At 40.0% G+C, this 15631-nt stretch overlaps 2 protein-coding genes across 2 annotated transcripts; both read left to right on the top strand.

The window, feature by feature from the left end:
* The first annotated feature begins 432 nt into the window (after positions 1 to 432).
* Positions 433 to 3124, top strand: LOC104239387 (uncharacterized). The gene is made up of 5 exons (XM_070151311.1): positions 433 to 1343; positions 1413 to 1646; positions 1785 to 1924; positions 2233 to 2741; positions 2969 to 3124. The coding sequence occupies exons 1-5, from the start codon at positions 433 to 435 to the stop codon at positions 3122 to 3124; spliced, it is 1950 nt and encodes a 649-aa protein (XP_070007412.1).
* A 167-nt stretch (positions 3125 to 3291) lies between these two features.
* On the top strand, positions 3292 to 3951 carry LOC138872892 (uncharacterized). The gene is made up of 2 exons (XM_070151310.1): positions 3292 to 3556; positions 3698 to 3951. The coding sequence occupies exons 1-2, from the start codon at positions 3292 to 3294 to the stop codon at positions 3949 to 3951; spliced, it is 519 nt and encodes a 172-aa protein (XP_070007411.1).
* The last annotated feature ends 11680 nt before the right edge of the window (positions 3952 to 15631 follow it).

Here is a 15631-nt window from a genome sequence, read left to right as displayed (position 1 = left end):
CGTAAGAAGGCCAAGACATGAGGGGCTTTCAGTGGTGGTTTTAGTGAAAATAGAAAAGCAGGAAATCAGAGACAACAACAACAGGGTTCTCAAACAGGGACACACGTGTCTTCACAGTCCATATAAAGACCACATTACAGACAAGGTAATAGGGGACCATCATCTTCTTGACATCATAATTCTGGATAGATGTATGCCACTACTCCAGCCTGCCAGACTTGTGGTAGATCACATTTGGGCCAATGTCGTGTTCTAATTGGAGAGTGCTTTCGGTGTGGCCGGTTGGGGCATCACTTGAGGGATTGCCCTCAGCCTCCGAGAAATTTCAACCAAGCTTCTATTCAGTCGGCTGCACCGACTCAGACTACTCGTAATATTTCAGGTGCTATAGGTACATGAAATAGAGGTCAAGGTGTTGGAGACCATGCTACTATGAATCAAGGACAAGGAAATGCTGGTAGAGGTCATGCGAGAGTTTTTGCATTTACTAGACAGGATGCTCAGGCCTCGAATGCAGTGGTTACAGGTATTCTTTCTGTCTATTCATTTGATGCACTTGCGTTGATTGATCCGGTATCTACTCACTCCTATGTGTCCTCATACTTTACTTTAAGATTTAGTAGACAGCCCGAGTTATTAAATGATCCTTTTCTAGTTGCTACTCATGTTGGAGAGTCTCTATTAGCTGAATACGTGTATCGTTCTTGTCAGATTCGGGTTGAGGGTAGAGATACTCTAGTTGACCTTATTGTACTTGATATGATTGACTTTGACATGCTGATGGGAATGTATTGGTCATCTTCTTGCTATGCTATAGTCGATTGTCATGCAAAGATAGTAAGGTTTGAGATACCAAATGAACCCAGTTTTATTCTAAGAGGGAGTCAGGTTCCAGAGACTTGCAAAATTGTATCTTTTATGAAAGATCAACGACTTCTGAAGAAAGGTTGCTTGGGTCTCTTAGCTATTGTAAGTGACACAAGAAAGGAAACAATTAGTATAGAAACTGTACCAGTAGTGAGAGAATTTTCTGATGTATTTCCTGAGGATTTACTAGGATTGCCTCCAGTACGAAAAATAGACTTTAGTATTGATTTGCTACCTGACACACAACCCATATCGATACCTCCATATCGAATGGCACCAGCAGAGTTGAGGGAGCTAAAGCAAAAGTTACAGGATTTGTTAGATAAGGATTTTATTAGACCTAGTGTATCACCATTGGGTGCACCAGTACTGTTTGTAAGGAAGAAAGATAGATCCCTGAGAATGTGCATTAACTACAGGCAGTTGAACAAGATAACAATACGCAATAAATATCCTTTGCCTCGTATAGATGACATGTTTGATCAGTTACAAGGAGCTGCCCACTTTTCAAATATTGACCTCTGTTCTGGTTATCATCAACTTAGAATCAAAGATGAAGATATTTCTAAGACTGCTTTCAGAACTCGATACGGGCACTATGAGTTTCTCGTGATGCCTTTCGGACTGACTACTGCTCTAGCGGCATTCATAGATTTAATGAATAGGGTGTTCAAGTCATTTCTTGATAGATGTGCAATAGTATTTATTGATGATATCCTGATATATTCTCGTAGCCAAGGAGAATACGAGGATCATCTCAGGACTGTATTGCAGACTTTGTGAGAACATCGGCTTTATGATAAGTTCTCGAAGTGTGAATTTTGGTTAGACTCGATAGCATTTTTGGGGCATATTGTATCCAAAGATGGAATTATGGTAGATCCTAAGAAGACTGAAGTTGTGCATAAATGACCCAGACCTACTTCTCCTACAGAAATTCACAGCTTTATAGGCTTAGCAGGCTATTACAGGCATTTTGTGCAGGATTTCTCCAGAATAGCAGCACCGCTGACCAAGCTAACACAGAAAAATGCAAAGTTTCAGTGGATGGAGGAATGTGAGCAGAGCTTTCAAAAACTCAAAACATGTTTGACAACTGCAACAATATTAGCCTTACCATTAGGTTCTGGAGGATTTACAGTATTCTGTGACGCCTCGAGGGTGGGATTAGGATGTGTTCTCATGCAAAATGGTCGCGTTATAGCTTATGCTTCGAGACAATTGAAAAAGCACAAGCAAAACTATCCTACATATGATTTGGAGATGGCTACAGTAGTATTCGCTCTAAAAATTTGGAGACATTATTTATATGGCGAAACTTGTGAGATTTATACTGACCATAAAAGTCTGAATTATATCTTTCAGCAGAGAGATCTAAATCTTCGACAACGTCATTGGATGGAACTACCAAAGACTATGATTGTTCTATTTTGTATCATCCTGGAAAAGCCAATGTGGTGGCTGATGCATTGAGTAGAAAATCTATGGGGAGTTTGGCACATATAGCCCCTACAAAGAGACTTTTGGCCAAAGATATTCAGAGACTAGAAGATACATGTATCAGATTTAGTGTCGGAAATTCAGAGGCATTGTTGGCTTGTGCTCAGGCTAAGTCTTCATTAGTTGAGCGCATTAAGGCCACCCAATATGAGGATGAACGATTATGTAAATACAGAGATGGGGTCTTAACTGGTAAAAGCAAGGATATGATTGTTGAAAGTGATGGTTTTCTTCGAATGGGTGACAGGCTATGTGTAGCAGACGTAGACGGGTTGAGACATGCTATTCTTGAAGAAGCCCACAACTCTAAATACACTATACATCCTGGATCCACAAAGATGTACCATGCCAAAAGCAATTTTATTGGTGGGAAGGTATGAAGAAAGATGTTGCTAACTTTATTTCTAGTTGTTTGACTTGTCAGCAGGTCAAGGCTGAGCATCGGCGACCCGCAGGACTACTACAACAAATTGAGATTCCAGAGTAGAAATGGAAAAGAATTACTATGGATTTTGTCACCGGGATACCACGAACCCCTAGAGGTTATGACTCGGTATGGGTGATTGTAGATCGACCGACAAAATCAGCACACTTTTTGCAGGTGAAGACTACATATGGTGGAGTCAGGTATGCACAGATATTTATGAACGAAATGTCCGACTTCACGGAGTTCCAATATCCATCATCTCTAATAGAGGATCACAATTTACCTCACGCATTTGGAAATCTTTTCAAGAAGCATTGGGTACACGAGTAGATCTTAGTACTGCATTTCATCCACAGACAGACGGGCAGTCTGAATGTACTATACAAATCTTGGAAGATATGTTGAGAGCTTGCATTCTTGAGTTTAGAGGTAGTTGGTATGCTTATCTACCTTTACCTGAGTTTGCTTACAACAATAGCTTCCAGTCCAGTATTTAAATGGCACCGTATGAAGCATTGTATGGTAGAAGATGTCGTTCTCCTATCGAATGGTTTGAAGCTGGTGAGACTAATTTATTGGGACCTGACCTAGTACAAGAAGCTATGGACAAGGTCCAGTTGATCAGACAGAGATTGCTTACAGCTCAAAGTAGACAAAAGTCTTATGTTGGTAAGAGAAGAAAAGATTTAGTGTTCACAATTGGGGACAAAGTGTTCCTACAAGTCTCCCCTATGAAAAGTGTGATGCGGTTTGGGAAAAGAGGCAAGTTGAGCCCCAGGTTTATAGGATCGTATGAGATACTAGACCAAGTGGGAGTCGTGGCTTATCGTTTGACACTTCCTCCTGAGTTGTCCTTTAGTCATCCAGTGTTTCACGTCTCAATGCTAAGAAAATGAATATCAGACTCATCTCAGGTGATTGAAGCACTGACTACACCACTCGATGAGAGGTTGCCTTATGAGGAGGATCCAATGGCTATTGTTGATAGACAAATAAGAAAACTACAGTCAAAAGAAATCGTGTTCGTGAAAGTCTTATGGAGAAATCATACAGTTGAAAAAGCTATTTTGGGAAATAGAAGATACTATGCAAGTCAAGTACCCCCATTTGTTTCAGTCTACTCGGGGACCGAATTTCATAAGGTGAGGAGAATGTAATACCCTATATTTTTGTAAATAAGGGTGTATTGGTCATAATAATAATAATAATAATAATAATAACTATAATAAAGTAACTTAAAAAAACACAATGAAACAAAATGAAACAAAACAAAAAAAAAGGAAAAGAAAGAAGAACAAAAGGGGCCGAAGCCCATTAGAAAAATAACCTGCCAAGGTTAGCAAGGGTTAGCAAACAAAAGAAGCCAAGGTTTCTGTAGGAAAATGGAAAACAAAACGAAACCAAAGAAGAAGAAAAAGAAAAGAGAAGAAGAAGAAAGCTTTGGGCAAAGGCTTAAGAAGAATTGGGAGTTGAAATTGAAAGTATTAAAGTTGTCCTTCGACTCAAGAGGTTAACCTTCTTCTTCTCATCTGTTGAATTATTTCACTGAATCTATGCAATTTCATATAGTACAAAAGAATTCAATATCACTTTTCTCTTATATATACAACTACTATGGAGATAATAAGGCTATAAAGGTTTGATTTAAGCACTGATAGGTCTAGTTTTAGAGGAATAAATTATACTAAATAGTTTGAAATTGATAGAATTATGAACTAGTTCTATGATTAAATATAAATTCACAAACTAATACTCAAACATGAACCCCGATGATTGGGTATTCTAAATTAGTGATGGATTTAGCCTAAATGAGGCAATTAACATGAGCTCGATATTATGTAATTATAAATTGATTGGAGGAATTTGTACGAACTGCTCGAGGTGAAGCATTTGGTATTTCGGCACGAGTACAGTGAGTAGTAAACTTACCGCAATTTGTGTTTTCATAACGTTCATGATTTACACATGATTTTTAATATGGATATGTTACCGATTATTTTGAGTTACATGTGGGACAAGTCTTTTACTTGATATGATACCGAAATAGTTATTTGAGATGAATACTTTGGTTTTTTTAAAATATTTTCGTTGTCACTAGATTTGTTTTACCGTTACTTGAATTTACTGTTATCGAGAAAAATTATATTATTTGATAAGAACCGAAATGCCCTATATTGTTTTAAAATATTTTCTACGAGTATATGTCGACACCCCATTTTTCTATACGTGGGTCGAAATCGGGTATACGACATTGGAAGGACAACTCTATTCCCTTTCGAGAATTGCGTCTTAGAAGTTGAAGAGTCGCCACCTAATGATTATAGTGCATTGCGACACTTTTAAGAAAAGAATTGAGATGAAGAACCAGAGTTTGGGTAAGGGCTAAAATTTATCTCGAGGGGAAGGTATTAGGCACCCCTCAAGATCCACTAGTGTGGTTCCCGGCTATGCTACAATTGTGACTTTACAAGTAAACAATCAAGGCTCAAATAAGGATTCGCATATAACATTGCAATTAGGTTGAAAACTTTTGAAGGCAAGTAGAGAGGGCAGAAATTTATGAAAAAGGATTTGAATAGTTTTACAAGAAGAGATGAAAGCAAATAAAGGGAAGGGGGTCCTAGGTTTACAAATAATATGGATCACATCAATGCAATATCCAGCAATCACTCCTCAGAAGAGGGGTCGCACGTGATATTGGCGCACCGGTCATCATATCCATATTCTACCCATCCCACCCCGTTAAGGTATTAAAGCACGGAATGGTATCGTTACTTATTGCATGCTATTACCCGCCCCAATCCTATTAGTCTCGGAGGCATTGAGACTACTAATCCTAAAGGGGAGGGAGTTGGGGGATTTTCAGAGTTAAAAAGGGTAAAAGTCTAAGGCGACAAACAAAAAAACACATAAGCAGTTAGGGGAAAACAAATAGCAGTTAAAGGCTCAAACAAACCTCCTCACTTAAAGACAGATTGTTTAGCATGTCTTGCATGTACTGATTAGGTCTGAATTAAACTTAGAAAAAAATGCATGAGGTAGACTAATTTATTACATATTTCAGATAAGAAATCCGAATCAGACCTGCCTGCTAGTTGGTTATCAAAGACTGATGCAATTATGGTTTTACCTTAAAGCTTGCCTAGGTGAAACCTATAGGCATGATATCTAACAATGCAGGAGAGAAAATATACTAACTTTACAGAGGGAGACTTATTAATTGCAGGAACATGAGTTCTGCAGATGTTCAAGCATTGCTATTTACCGATTTTAGACTTATAAGCGAGTTGAACGATTCTGATTTAGTTGATAGCTCCTATAGGCATGCTTTCTAGGCGTTATTGATTTTAAACGTTTATAGAAGTGCAGAAGTCCTATAGACATGGTATCTAAAATACTGATTGTTATTTAAACCTATATGCACATTTGCCTAATGATAGATGCATATGCAGAATTCAGGAAGCTCTATAGATATGTCCTCTATATGATAGGCAGAAATGTAGAAAACGTATAAGCATGGTCTCTATATGAGATGCAGAAGATATAGACATGATATCTATGTATGAAATGCAGAGACCCCTAGACAGGATTTCTAGAATGCAAAGTGCAGAAGTTTATAGGATTTCTACATGAAAATGTAGAAGTGCAGAACCTAAAACAGGATTTCCGATATGTAGAACTTGCCATGATTTGCAGAAATAAAGACCTAATGAGCATGACATCTACCCTTATGCATACATGAGTGACCCTCCCCTTTTTCACTAAAACCCCATAAGTTATTACAAATTATTACAGCCCAAAATGAATAAAGAAAAGTAAAATAAAGTTACATCTGAAAGCTAAAAATCCCAACCAAGGAGAGCCTGATTCAGACTTCTGTTTGAAGCATGAAGTAAACCAACTCCAAAGATCAAATTCCAAAGCCTTTCTCTGATTTGGGATGTGTCAAAGTTCCCAAGAGCCTCAAAGGGACTCAGGGCAGTGCTTACACCCCAAATATATTGCGGTTAGATTATAGTGCAGTGTGGAAATGCCAGCTCTCAGATGTCCAAGTTTAGAGGGAACTCAAGGTCCCAAAGCAAGGCTCAAAAGAGAGGGGCAGAACTTAAAATCTAAGAGTAGGTGCAGGTGCAGGGGGAGGGGAGTGATAAGCTGGTGGTCATGCCAAGCAACTTGAAGTACTGGCACACCCCTGACCAACTTGTCATTTCAAGTTGAGGAGTTAAGGCTTATTGAAAGCCAGGCTCAGGCCTGGGCGGCCATTTAAGAGGCTACCAGACCATGAGCCTTAACTAAGCATACATAGGGAGTAAGGGTAGTGGATTCATAATAGAAACAGTAGACAAAGGAAAAGTGGGCAAAGGACATGATCAGCAATAAAACATACTGACACCCTTTACTTGGGGTTAAAATTCAGTTCATGGACAACAACTCATGTTGCCATGCCCTGAATCCCCATTTACAAACACATAGAGGGTAAAGGTATAGGGATCAAGCATTCGCAAGAAAGTAATGCAAACAGCAGCATATGAACATGTCAAACTTTGCAGGTAATAGGCATAGATGTAAAGGTTCTAAGTAAACACATTAGGATGATTTCTAGGAGCTGAATCAAGACACACCAGTAAAAAAGCAAGAGCAGAGCAAAGACAAAGTAGTAGCAGTATATTAGTCTTGACTTTCAGCGGGCTAATAATAAGCTGGAGCAGAGAACAGCAGTAGAGAAAAGAGCAAGAGGGAATGCAGGTTTTGAGAGTAGTAGTGTGTGTAAGAGTATGCAATTTGAAGTGTTGAAAAAGTATTGAATTGTCAGTGTCTTAAAAATGCGGAAGGGTAGTCCTTTTTATAGTGCAGAGAAATAAGTAAGAAAGGTAAGAAAATAACTTGCAATCAATCACATAGAATTTCCCTTCAGTTAAGGGATTTGATTTCAAACGAGTAGAAGGTAATTAAGGAAAGAATTTTGGTTAAAAACTTTTCAAAGTAGCACAAAAGGGGTAAATACATAAAGTCTATTTAAGGACAGGGTCTTGACAGTACATGGTTGTAACATTTAAGGAAGAAAATCAATTAACATCCAAGAAATCAGAAGTCGAAGATTTTGTATGAATGAACCATGTCAGAAAGAGGGGAAAGATTTCAACTTAAGAAAAATTAGCAAACAATCAATTAAACCTTTTTAACAGGAATTCTGAATCAATCACTAGCTTGAAAACCCTTTTGAAGAAAGATTCGTCACATATAAAAGCATACAGACACGGGAAAGAAAGATTGTCATGCTCTTGTGAAATCAGTAGAAAAAATCAAGTGTATGAGAATTTAAAAGTCCAGAATTGTATGAAAACAAAAGGGGTCCTAACTCAGTTCAAAGACTCAAAAATTAGTCTAAAAGAGTCAAAAGTTCTCAAATAGAACCCTAGTTCAATCGCACGGTCAAACCTCGGCAGAACCCCCAAATTCTAGGGTTTCCACCTCGAGTCAAATACATAGATGAGGAGGTAAGTAGTCGAAGCAGGCTCAGAGATTTCTTTCAGAAATTCATGAGAAAACAAGCAAAAATAGTAGAAAGTTCAAAGCAAATAGAGTGAAGAAACTAATTCGAAGTATAATGAGAGTAGAAGAAACAGTAGAGGAAAACATGCTTAAGCAGGTCTTTTTAGAAGAAACTTAAAACAAGGTAAAGTAGAAGAGAAAACAGTAAGCACTTAAGAACATGGTAGAAGGGTACAACAGGCAAAGCATATCAGAATATAGCATAACATATTGAAAAAGCATGTGAGACCATAGTATAGAAAACACAGTAGAAGAAAGGACGGAAACATAAGAACACAATAGGGAAACATGCGCGATAAAAGGGAAACATAAGAACACAGTAAAAGAACATGCGTGGTAAAAAGAAAACCTAAGAACATAGTAGAGACAACTACACACAAAGAAAAGGAAAAGAAAAGTCAGAGAAACATTTTAAGCATTTTCAGAAAACCCTAAATCGAAAAGAAGTGATTTTGAAAGTAATTTTTGAAAGAAAAGATGGGGAAATCGTTTGAACACTCAAGTAGAGCATAGATACACAACATATCTAAAAGAAAATCGGAGAAAACCTCGGAGGGTTAAGGTTTCAGAAGAACCCTAGAAAAGCTTTGAAAAGGTCACCGATCTGAGTCGTAGAGGTCAGAAACAGGCTCAAAACACCATGATATGCCGGAGCAAGGCCGGCGATGACTCTGGAACCTTGAATCGGCAGAGATCTGGGTGAAAACCTTCGAAGTCTGGCCTCGATTCCTCGGGTATCAGGCGTGTAAGAGCAAAGGGAGGTGAGTATAAGGTTTCCATGGCCTGAGAAGCCATGGATTCCGATGGGTTTTGAGATGAGGATGATGGGAGGCTGCTAGGGTTAGGGGAATGTTCGAGAGAGTTTGAGAGATGAGAGTATTCAAAGGCGGCTATCAAAATAAAATGGGGGGATTAGGGTAGGGTTAGGTGAATTAAAATGGTAAGGGAGGATCATGGCCGTTGATCAAAACAATCAACGGCCTGGATTAAAAGAAAGGCCGGGCGGGTTAGTGAATGGGTTAAGGGGGTCGGGTTAAAATGAAATTGGGCCGGTCCAATTGGGTGTTAAGATTGGGTTAATTTGAGGGCTAAAATTGAAATGTAAATAGGCTGTAATTGAAATGAAATGAGGCTAAATGTTAAATAGCCAGTTTTTCCTTTTTTATTTTATAAAAATAATAAAAATGATTTTAAAAGCAAATTAAAAGTACTGACCCAATTAATAATATATAAATATTAATTTAAAATATTGGAACCAATTTTACAATTATAAAATGCTATTAAATCTTAAAGTAGGCTAAAATTGCAATTATATGCAATTTAACTTAAAAAGTACCAAATAAATTTGTAAGAATATGCAAAAATCACCTTAATTATGTTTTGGTATAAATATGGGAATAAAATAAATTATTCACCAAAATTGATGATTTTGGAAATAATTATGGATTTTGTACTGCTAAAATAGATAATAAATTGATTTTAAAAAATCTTTAAGAATTAGGAAAAATACCAAAACTCTTGGGGCATGCTTATATATGCATGTACATGCTATTTTAAAAGTATTTTGTATAGAAATACATAGGGAAAAATTGGGTATCAATAGCTGCCCCTCTTTACCCGAGGAGGATGAAAGAGTTGTCGGGTAAAGATATGATGGCCAATTTTGACCGGAAGTGGCGATTTGAAAGGAGTTTTGACCGAGCTCTGGTCTCTGAGCCGCCTACATATCCCTAGTCTTACAGGAATCAGGTCATATGTAGTTCAGGAACCATTGACGGAATATGCCGATGGAGATTTGAAACGGACGAACGCGATGTTTAGATTGAGAGAGGTTTCTGAAAATCGATAGGCTGCGGGAATCGGAGCGAGATCGCTCCTGATGAGACGGTCGTTGCTAGCGGTTTACCTGCAAATGTGCAATATGAACATATATTATGCATAAATGTAAACGTGATGCAAATTCCTATTGGACCATGAATGCTGTCTTTGGACGGTTAGGATGACGTCCATGGACCATGACGTCCCGGGCTATGAAGAGCGTAAATAAAAATTCGCAGGCCATGAAATGATGTTCTTGGGCCATGTAGATGATGCTTCCGAACTATGATGCCTTTGAATAATGATATGCAAAAGATAAAATGGGGTCCTCAGGCCATGGCATGGCGTTCTCGGGCTATGCAAATGGTGCCTCCGAACAATGACGCCTTTGGACAATTTGGCGATCTTTCAGCCCATAAAATGCAGAAGGTGGCGATCTTTCAGCTCATGAAATGTAGGATTTGGCGATATTTCAGCCGATGCAAGACGTAAATAAAAGGTGATGATATTTCAGCCATGTGAGAGAGATAAGGTGGCGATCTTTCAGCCGATGCAAGAAAATAAAGTGGCGATATTTCAGCCATGCAGGATGGAGACAAAGCTTAGCCTCAGAAGGCAGAAAGGTAGCCTTATGCAATACAGGAAATGCAGATGGAGGTAGAGCTTAACCTCGGAAGGCAGAAAGGTAGCCTTATGCAAAATGCAAATGGAGACAGAGCTTAGTCTCGAAACGCAAAAAAGTAGCCTTATGCAGATGATGATGGAGGTAGAGCTTAACCTCGGAAGGCAGAAAAGTAGCCTTATGCAAAATGCAAATGGAGACAGGGTTAGTCTCAAAAGGCAGATAAGTAGCCTTATGCAGATGATGAGGAAGGTAGAGCTTAATTTCGGAAGGCAGAAAAGTAGCCTTATGCAAAATGCAGATGGAGACAGAGCTTAGTCTCGAAAGGCAGATAAGGTAGCCTTATGCAATGCAAGGAAATGCAAGATGGAGACAATGCTTAGTCTCGGAAGGCAGAAAGGTAGCCTTATGCAATGCAGAGAAATGCAGGATGGAGACAATGCTTAGTCTCGGAAGGCAGAAAGGTAGCCTTATGCAATGCAGAGAAATGCAGGATGGAGACAATGCTTAGTCTCGGAAGGCAGAAAGGTAGCCTTATGAAAATGATGAGAAATGTAGGATGGAGACAATGCTTAGTCTCGGAAGGCAGAAAGGTAGCCTTATGCAAATGATGATGGAGGTAGAGCTTAACCTCGGAAGGTAGAAAAGTAGCCTTATGCAATGCAAAGATATGCAGATGGAGGTAGAGCTTAACCTCGGAAGGCAGAAAAGTAGCCTTATTTAGTGCAAGAATGTAAAAGGATGATTAGTAGTAAGATCTCTTAGCTGATAGCCGATTATGACAATATGACTGCTGGGGAGATTGTGTATGGATAGCAATTGCGGGCACGTGATGGTTCTGAGAAGTTGCATTCTTGGGAAAGTGTGAGTGCATAAATATGTCTAATGATATTGCGAATTGAGTGCCTGCATCCAAAGAAAAATTGTGAGTTCTGTAAGGGGAAAAGCTTAGTTCGTCTTCCCCGGGCTCTTGACGTTGTGTGTCATTGGGGTAGCGTCGCTAAACAACAGCAATCCGGATAATAGTTATGCATGATTTAGTAAATATAACGTAAGTATATAATCGAAAATAGTTTTCTTTAGATGAACCAATGACTGCGACGTGGTTCCAGACATTGCAACCTCTTTCGCTCCGGAATTTTGAGGGTACTTCTCAAAATTCTGCCCTAGTTTGCTGAGCGGACATTTCTGATGGCTGCGCTGAATGACTAAAAAAAATCATCTTCGGAATTTTGAGGGTCCTCCTCAAAATTCTGCCCCAGTTTACTGGGCTGGCGCTTCTGGCGATGCGTGGACTAAAATCAACTTCGGAATTTTGAGGGTCCTCTTCAAAATTCTGCCCCAGTTCCAATAGTGGGGAAAAATGGAATTTTTATTAAATTGTGACCGAACTCATAGGGCTGCCTGCGTATCCCCTCTTAAGCGGGAATCAGGCTAGGCGTAGTTCAAATTACATTAAAGGGAATCATAAGTGGTTACACATAGTATCATTTCACTGCATCTGAATTGATTGGCTTCGGCCAGACTTCTCCATTCATTTCTGCAAGAATAAGGGCTCCTCCAGTTAGAACCCGGTGAACCATGTACGGACCCTGCTAATTGGGAGAGAACTTCCCCTTGGCTTCATCTTGATGTGGGAATATTTTCTTCAACACCAGCTGCCCCGGTGTAAACTTCCTTGGCTTAACTCTTTTGAAGGCTCTGGATATTCTGTTATGATACAACTGACCGTGGCAAACTGCATTCATCCTTTTTCCATCTATAAGGGCTAACTGCTCGTAGCGACCTTTTACCCATTCTGCATCATCCAACTCTACTTCTTGTATGATCATTAAGGAGGGAATTTCTACCTCAGTGGGGATGACCACCTCTGTACCATAAACCAGCATGTAGGGAGTTGCTCCGGTCGATGTGCGGACTGTGGTGCGGTATCCCAATAAGGCGAATGATAATTTTTCATGCCATTGTTTGTGCCTTTCGACCATCTTCCTTAGTATCTTCTTGATATTCTTGTTGGCTGCCTCCACAGCTCCATTCATCTGAGGCCTGTAGGCTACAGAGTTCTTGTGTTTGATCTTGAATGTTTCACACATTGCTTTCATCAAGTCGCTGTTGAGATTGGAACCATTATCAGTGATGATTGATTCCAGAATTCCGAACCTACAAACAATGCAGACGCGGACAAAATCCGCCACAACCTTCTTAGTGACCGCCTTGTATGATGCTGCTTCGACCTATTTGGTAAAATAATCGATTGTCACTAAGATGAACATGTGCCTATTTGATGCGGCAGGCTCGATAGGTCCGATAACATCCATTCCCCAAGCGGCGAATGGCCATGGTGAGCTTGTTGCAGTAAGCTTGTTTGGAGGCACCTTTATCATATCTGCATGTATCTGACAATGATGGCATTTGCGAACATTCCGGATACAGTCTGTTTCCATAGTCATCCAAAATTACCCTGCTTGGAGTATCTTCTTTGCTAAGACAAACCATTTATGTGCGGCATGCACTTCGTCCAATAGCCTAGATGCTTCTTTTGCTTCGACACACCTTAGTAAACCCAAATCGGGAGTCCTCCTGTACAGGATTCCTCCACTATGAAAGAAGTTGCTGGATAACCTACGAAGTGTGCGCTTCTGAGTAGCGTTGGCAAGTTCTGGATATTCCCCTGTTGTCAAGTACTCCTTGATGTCATGGAACCATGGCTTTCCATCTGCTTCTTCCTCAATGTGGGCGCAATAAGCTGGCTGATCATGAATCTTTACTGGGATGGGATTAATGAAATTTGTATCTGGATGCTGGATCATGGATGATAAAGTAGCTAATGCATCAGCAAACTCGTTCTGGACTCTAGGGACGTGCTGAAATTCTGTCTTTGTGAACCTTTTCCTCAACTCCTGTATGTGATGCAAGTAGGGAAGTATCTTAGAGTTCTTGGTTGCCCACTCTTCTCGAACCTGATGTATGAGCAAGTCTGAGTCCCCGATCACTAGCAACTCCTGAACGTTCATGTCAATGGACATTTTGAGCCCCAAGATGCAGGCTTCATATTCGGCCATATTATTGGTGCAAGGGAACCTGAGCTTGGCAGATACCGGGTAGTGTTGGCCGGTTTCTGATACTAGGACTGCTCCTATGCCAACTCCTTTGAAATTCGCAGCTCCGTCGAAAAACAACCTCCAACCATCATAGGATTCTGCAATATCTTCTCCTATGAAAGATACCTCTTCATCGGGAAAATACGTTTTTAGGGGCTCGTATTCTCTTTCCACGGGATTCTCGGCGAGATGATCCGCCAAGGCTTGCCCTTTGATTGCTTTCTGGGTCATGTAAACAATGTCGAATTCACTTAGCAAGATTTGCCACTTGGCGAGCTTGCCAGTGGGCATGGGTTTCTGGAAGATATACTTCAGAGGGTCCATTATGGATATGAGATAAGTAGTGTAAGCACAGAAGTAATGCCTCAACTTCTGTGCGACCCAAGTCAGAGCACAACAAGTGCGTTCTAAAGTAGAATATCGGGCCTTGTACAGTGTGATCTTCTTACTGAGATAGTAGATGACCTGCTCCTTTCTCCCTGTTTCATCATGTTGTCCCAGAACACAACCGAATGCTCCATCCAATACCGCAAGGTAAAGCAATAGGGGTCTTCCTGGCTCAGGCGAAACCAAGACTGGTAGCGTTGACAAGTATTCCTTGATTCTGTCGAAGGCTTTCTGACAATCATCAGTCCACTTGGTAGCAGCATCCTTTTTCAACATTTTGAATATAGGTTCACAAATGATAGTGGACTAAGCTATGAACCGGCTAATATAGTTGAGTCTCCCTAGGAAACTCATCACGTCCTTTTTGTTCTTTGGTGGTGGTAATTCTTTAATAGCTTTGACCTTTGACGGATCCAATTCTATTCCTCAACAACTCACGATGAAACCCAATAATTTACCAGTAGGAACCCCGAATGCACACTTGGTGGGATTCAGTTTCAGATTGTACCTCCTTAGTTTGTTGAAGAACTTTCTTAGGTCTTCCATGTGATCCCTGGCTTTCTTGGATTTGATGATGACGTCATCCACATATACCTCGATCTCCTTGTGTATCATGTCATGAAAGATGGTAGTCATGGCTCTCATGTAGGTGGCACTAGCATTCTTCAAACCGAATGGCATCATTTTGTAACAGTACATTCCCCATGGCGTGATGAAAGCCGTTTTCTCTGCATCTTCCTCATCCATCCATATCTGATGATACCCAGCGAAACAATCAACAAAAGACTGCAAATCATGCTTGGCGCAGTTGTCGATAAGAATGTGTATGTTAGGCAAGGGGAAGTCATCTTTGGGACTGGCCCGATTAAGATCCCGGTAGTCAACACAAACTCTAACTTTCCTATCCTTTTTTGGCACTGGCACGATGTAGGCTAACCATGTCGGATACTCTACTACCCTGAGAACCTTGGCTTTGACTTGCTTGGTAACCTCTTCTTTGATTTTCAAACTCATGTCGGGTTTGAATTTCCTGAGCTTCTGCTTTACCAGAGGACATGTTGGATCTGTTGGCAGTTTGTGAGCTACAATGGATGTACCGAGACCAGTCATATCATCATACGACCAGGCAAATATGTCTTCATATTCCTTTAGGAATTCCGTGTACTCTTTCTTTTTTGATGGTGACCGGTGAACACTGATGCGCGTTTCTTTGACATTCTTTGTATCTCCCAGATTAACGACCTCAGTTTCGTCCAAGTTAGACTTAGGCCTATTCTCAAAATTCTCAACCTCTCTGACGACCTCTTCTGGTATATCATCCTCTTCTGAATCCATATCCGTTTGTTGCGTTGTCTC

Source organism: Nicotiana sylvestris, chromosome 7 (assembly GCF_000393655.2).
Source record: "Nicotiana sylvestris chromosome 7, ASM39365v2, whole genome shotgun sequence".
In the NCBI taxonomy this organism is placed as follows: domain Eukaryota; kingdom Viridiplantae; phylum Streptophyta; class Magnoliopsida; order Solanales; family Solanaceae; genus Nicotiana; species Nicotiana sylvestris.
This window is presented reverse-complemented; position numbering and strand designations above follow the sequence as displayed.

Bases quoted from the DNA above. Each gene is read 5' to 3' on its own strand.
- LOC138872892 (XM_070151310.1), top strand. From the start codon at position 3,292: ATGGCACCGTATGAAGCATTGTATGGTAGAAGATGTCGTTCTCCTATC. The intron at 3,557-3,697 runs GCAAGTTGAGCC...AATGAATATCAG, and splicing joins GATGCGGTTTGGGAAAAGAG to ACTCATCTCAGGTGATTGAA.
- LOC104239387 (XM_070151311.1), top strand. From the start codon at position 433: ATGAATCAAGGACAAGGAAATGCTGGTAGAGGTCATGCGAGAGTTTTT. The intron at 1,647-1,784 runs GTGAGAACATCG...TAAATGACCCAG, and splicing joins AGGACTGTATTGCAGACTTT to ACCTACTTCTCCTACAGAAA. The intron at 2,742-2,968 runs GTATGAAGAAAG...CACTTTTTGCAG, and splicing joins GCAATTTTATTGGTGGGAAG to GTGAAGACTACATATGGTGG.